The sequence below is a fragment of the Clarias gariepinus genome, chromosome 20 (genome assembly GCF_024256425.1).
Source record: "Clarias gariepinus isolate MV-2021 ecotype Netherlands chromosome 20, CGAR_prim_01v2, whole genome shotgun sequence".
NCBI classification, from domain to species: Eukaryota; Metazoa; Chordata; class Actinopteri; order Siluriformes; family Clariidae; genus Clarias; species Clarias gariepinus.
Window position 1 is genome coordinate 27,103,517 of NC_071119.1, and position 5,900 is coordinate 27,109,416.

General features: G+C 35.2%; 1 protein-coding gene across 1 annotated transcript; it reads left to right on the forward strand.

Moving 5' to 3' along the window:
• The first annotated feature begins 925 nt into the window (after positions 1-925).
• Positions 926-5,361, forward strand: LOC128508450 (C-type mannose receptor 2-like). Its single transcript, XM_053479794.1, has 3 exons — positions 926-995; positions 4,021-4,413; positions 4,979-5,361. Exons 1-3 carry the CDS (start codon positions 965-967, stop codon positions 5,359-5,361), a joined length of 807 nt encoding a protein of 268 aa, XP_053335769.1. The 5' UTR covers positions 926-964.
• Positions 5,362-5,900: the final 539 nt, after the last annotated feature.

Below are 5,900 nucleotides of genomic sequence, written 5' to 3' on the forward strand. Positions count from 1 at the left end.
ACTGTTGGTATGATGTTCTTTTTCTGAAATGTTGTGTTACTTTTACGCCAGATGTAACGGGACACGCACCTTCCAAAAAGTTCAACTTTTGTCTCGTCGGTCCACAAGGTATTTTCCCAAAAGTCTTGGCAATCATTGAGATGTTTTTTAGCAAAATTGAGATGAGCCTTAATGTTCTTTTTGCTTAAAAGTGGTTTGCGCCTTGGAAGTCCGCCATGCAGGCCATTTTTGCCCAGTCTCTTTCTTATGGTGGAGTCGTGAACACTGACCTTAATTGAGGCAAGTGAGGCCTGCAGTTCTTTAGATGTTGTCCTGGGGTTTTTGTGGCCTCTCGGATAAGTTGTCTCTGCGCTCTTGGGGTAATTTTGGTTGGCCGGCCACTCCTGGGAAGGTTCACCACTGTTCCATGCTTTTGCCATTTGTGGATAATGGCTCTCACTGTGGTTCGCTGGAGTCCCAAAGCTTTAGAAATGGCTTTATAACCTTTACCAGACTGATAGATCTCAATTACTTTTGTTCTCATTTGTTCCGTAATTTCTTTGGATCTTGGCATGATGTCTAGCTTTTAAGGTGCTTTTGGTCTACTTCTCTGTGTCAGGTAGCTCCTATTTAAGTGATTTCTTGATTGAAACAGGTGTGGCAGTAATCAGGCCTGGGGGTGACTACAGAAATTGAACTCAGGTGTGATAAACCACAGTTAAGTTATTTTTTAACAAGGGGGGCAATTACGTTTTCACACAGGGCCATGTAGATTTGGAGTTTTTTTTCTCCCTTCCTGTAAGGATGCTTCAGAGCAAACAGAAAAATACACCAAAAGGCTTTTTTGTTTTTATAACTATCCAATAGTTTTCTTATTTAATTACCACGATAATTTAAAGCTTTATTAAGTCAGTTTAATGTGCATTTTTTTCTATTTTTCTCTTTATTTAGATTTTGAGTGTGACGTCACAGCTACTTATTCATCATGAAGCTCATTATTTTTCTGTGTCTTACTGGTGAGAGCCTTTTAATAAAAAAAAATTCCTTAATTCCTTAATACTTTTTAGTATCTAATTAATATCTGTAACTGGGTTTTATATTCGATTTTACAAATCGTAAAAATAATAAATGCTAAAATTAGATTTATTTTAAGAAATGCATAAAAGATATAGGCTCCCCGCGACCCGGAATACAGAATAAAGCGGTATAGATGATGAGTGAGTAAGTGATATACTGTATATACATATATACAGTTAGTCAATCTTAAGTTTTTACTTCATCCCATTTCATTGACTCCTGCAATTCACTCCTTCTGTTTTTTTTATTGCTTTTAAAATGTTTTCTCCTCACTATTTACATGATAACAAGTCAAGTCTCACAAACATACTTTCAGACACACCCTACAGTTTATAAACTAATGGCATAAGCAAAATATAATGATTAAAACATGGTTAAATGCAGTGTGTTGGCCAACACATGTAATGGTGAAGCTAGTTCAGAGTTTTGATGCAGCATATGCAGAGTCCCTGGCTCTTGGTGGAGAAGGGTTGGTCTAGAAGAGTTCTATAGTGTTAAGGTGATCTGTAATTGGGTACAGAAAGTAGACATTGTGTAGAGGGAACAGGAGTGTGTGTAAGATAAGAACTTCGGTCCTGTGTTGTGTAAGTGTGGGGCATATTCAGGAAATGTTTCTCAAATGAAGTCCAGTCTTGGCATACAGGTGCTAGAGACAGCCACCTAGTGACTTGAGCTGGTCAAGTTCGAGTGTGAACTAAGGAGCAATAAGGGCAAATGAGACAGTCTGTGTTTTCTAATCAAGTCAAGTCAAATTTATTTAAAGCACTTTTAAAAACAACCGAAGTTGCCCAAAGTGCTGTACAATGAAAGGAGTAAAACGACCAATTAAACAACATGAAATAAAAGCAAATAAAATTTAATTAAACTATAAATAAAATAAAAATAAAAATCAGTTGGTGATCAGGTAATAAAAACAGTAATCAAATAAAATGCGTAAAGAATATATTTTAAATAAGTATTCAATTAAACTTAAGTAAAAAGCAAAATAAATAATTTTAAAAATCAAAGGGATCAAATGTCTCAGCCAGATGTAAAAGCTATTGAAAAGAAGTGGGTTTTTCAGTCTGAATTTAAAAGTTTCTAATGTAGGTGCTGCTCTAATATTAAATGGTAAACTATTCCATAATTTAGGCGCAGCGACAGCAAACGCTCGGTCACCTCTGAGCTTTAATCTAGCCCTTGGGACAGAGAGGAGTAACTGGTCTGAGGAGCTGAGATTTCTTGATATTGTATGCGGTTGCAAAAGCTCAGAGATGTACAGAGGTGTAAAACCATTCAGTGATTTAAAAACAAGTAATACAATTTTTAAATCAATCCTGTAGTGAACCAGGAGGCAATAAATTGACTTTAATACCAGAGTGATGTGATCACTTTTGCATGTACCGGTTAAAAGTCGAGCAGCAGAATTTTGCACAAGCTGTAGATGAGAGAGCGATGAACGATTCTTATATATATATCACATTACAGTAATCAAGTCGAGATGAATTAAAAGCGTGAATTACTTTCTCAAAATGTGTAAATAAAAAGGCTTAATCTTAGCTAAAATTCTAAGTTGCAAGAAACTAGATTTAACCACTGAGTTTCTTTGTTTATCAAATTTAAAATTATTATCAAATATTGCGCCTAAATTCCGTTAAAATGGTTTAATGTGCTAAGGTGTTAACTGCAGATGCAAGAGACTTATAGGTATGACCCATTAGAATGTTAAGTATAGTAGTAGGAGCAGGGCGAGGGTTTGAGTTAATTAGGTGGATAAGACCCTCTGGATCAACATTTTTTATGTTGCAAGTTATGCAATGGTAGGAAGGTGTCAAACAGCACAAGTCTGGACTCTTAGAGGATTAGTTGAAGCGGCAATGTTACATGGTATAATGCCCAAACAGCAGATTGTACAGTACAGTATGCCCCTTGGTGTGGGTAGAGAAGTTTTTAACATTATCAACATGAATAATAAAGATCTCTTTTAAAATAATATTGAATAACATTGCACTTAGAAATGTAAAAAAAAAAGGTCAGGAATTAAAGCGAGGACTGTAAACAATTAGAAGTTGAACAGCAATCAGTTCAAAGGCAGAGGCATAAGATTTGCACATGTATACAAACTCAGGTGGAGTAGCTCTGTTTAGCTCGAAGAATTCAGTGTTCATCTGCCAGGTTTCTGTTTTATAATCCATGATAAAATCATTTAGAGGTTCTTTGCTCATGATCAACCAAATATTAAGCAAAACCAGTTAATGGCAAATTTGTGTGTAAAGTTGACACAGCTACAAGAATTGGAACACTTTAGTCAACCCACTGCTTAGTGATCTTAGGACGCAGAGGACCAACAGTCCGAAAGGACCAGATAGAGTTACTGTAATTCCTATTAAGGTTGAATTTGCCACATACTATAGATTCACAATGTTTTGGATGACTGATGATAAGGCAAGGGTTTGCTGGAAACTCATAATGCATCCAAAGCTGATAATGTTTATCAGTTAAATATCTCAGGGGAGTAGCAGTTGCAATAGTAGACACAAAAACAGACCGAATGATCAACTACACTATTGTAAAGTTTAACATGATTAAATGCAACTTATAATTATGTAATGTGTATTGTAAAAAAAAAAAAAAAAACAGAATAAAAGAACCTCTGAATGAGCAGCGACATGCCAGTATTTACTCATTCAGGTCACCATTGGATAAAGGGAATCCAGTGATAGGCTCAATTCGTCTTAATTTGGCAAAAAAATACACATATTGTTATCATTTAAATGGTGAGAAGATTCTAAAATGAATGTATTATTAATTGTTTGGTTGTTAAATTAATAATTAATTAATGTATATATGTGTGTGTGTGTGTGTGTGTGTGTGTGTAATGTAACACCAAGCTATCTTTTGGCACCATACACAAGTATATTTTTATTCAAATATTGACCAGTGTGAATTTACTGTTTGTTTCATTAAATATAATGTTTCAAACAGGTCTTCTTCCAGTCTCTGCATTCATCCAACAAACCGTCCCTCGTAAATATGACCTGATCCTAAAAACAATAACATGGCCTGATGCGCAGAAATACTGCAGGGTGATGTACAATGACCTGGCAACAATGCTAAGTGATACCGATTGGCTAAGATTAAAGACAGAAACAACAAGAAAAGGTCTGACAACATCCGCCTGGACCGGATTGTATAAGGACATCTATAACTGGCGCTGGTCTTTAAACAACCTTCCACTGAAAAATGTCAATTTTACTGATTGGTATCCTGGACAGCCTGATAATTACTATGGAAATGAAGCATGTGTTATAATAGCTGCATATCAACAATGGTATGATGTTCAATGTAATCTGATTAGACCGTTTATATGCTATGATGGTGAGTCAAAATCCTAGTTTATGACTTTTGTTTTATGGCTGGTTTTATTGTTTTGCTCATTGAATTGTGTAACTGTGTTACATACATAATGAGATTAATACATATTGATACTTGGCACTTTTAAAGTTGTATGTACAGTACAGTATGCATCATTTAGTTAGTGACAATTATATATTTTCTTTTTAGAATATGTAAACTAAAACATTTTCTATCACATTCTATCATTTGTTTTTAAATACCTATTAAGTCTTATATTTACAAAGCATACAAAAAAGTACTTTTTTAAACTGCCAGTGATTCACAACAAAATCACAAATCACGTTATATTTAGTATTATACACCAGTTAATTCTGACCGAGCAGCCCGAATAGATGTTTAACTATATGAATAATAGGTGTTCTAATAATAGTTACTGTACACTGTCAGGCGCAGCATACAGTAGGTGAAAGTGGGTCAGTATAAAATAAAAAGTACTGAGGATAGAGCTTCAGCACAACCCACATTTAAAACTACAGACATACACATTCATGTCTTACTGTAGTTTATTCTTTTTGCTTTTCAACAGCCAGATTCAGTGACTCTAACAAGTTCATCGGCATCTCTAGTCCTCAGATGAGCTGGCCTGATGCTCGGACTTACTGCAGAACAAATCACACAGCCTTGGCCAGCTCTCTTAACAGCTTGGATGATGCCATTTTAGACCAAATAAAGATTAACCAGGGTGATTCCTGGATTGGTCTAACCAGAAATGTGGACATCTGGAAGAGGTCAGACGGGACCAAGGCTTTAAACCCATGGTATCCTGGACAACCTGATAATTATTATGGCAGTGAGAACTGTGCAGTTCTTTATAATAACATGTTCTACGATGAACAATGCACCTACCTGCATTATTTTGTCTGTCAAACCCGTGAGTACTTATTTCAATTCTATGTGCTAATAGACTAAAGAAAAGATGCTTGTTTGGTGAGGTCTCAATTATTATTATTATTTTTTTTTGTGTGCACCATTTCATCACCAATACTTGCTTGCCCCAATTTTCAATTATAACAAACTCTCTAAACTCACATTTATGAATATACTTCTTTATTCTATCCATTGATGTACACAGATAAATCACTTAGAGCCTGAAAAAATGTTGATGCATACAGTACAAATATTTCACTTGGGTGAAACTAAATAATGTTTTCATTTGGTGTTAGCAAAGAAAGATTTATCTGTGTTTATGGGGTAAAATTAAGATGAATGGTTCATTAAGCCATACAACATAATATCCATCAAATGGGTTTGTGTACTTTTCAGTACAGAAAAGGTACATTATGGAAAAATTTAAATAATTGCGTGTGTGTGTGTGTTTTTCATAGTTTACCCAACGAGAAGTCAGATAATAAAACTGCAGGCTAAGTCTGATGGGAGTGTGTTTGATCCTGCTGTGCAGTCATCCATTTTAGATCAGGTGAATTGCTTTATGTCACACCACTCATTTC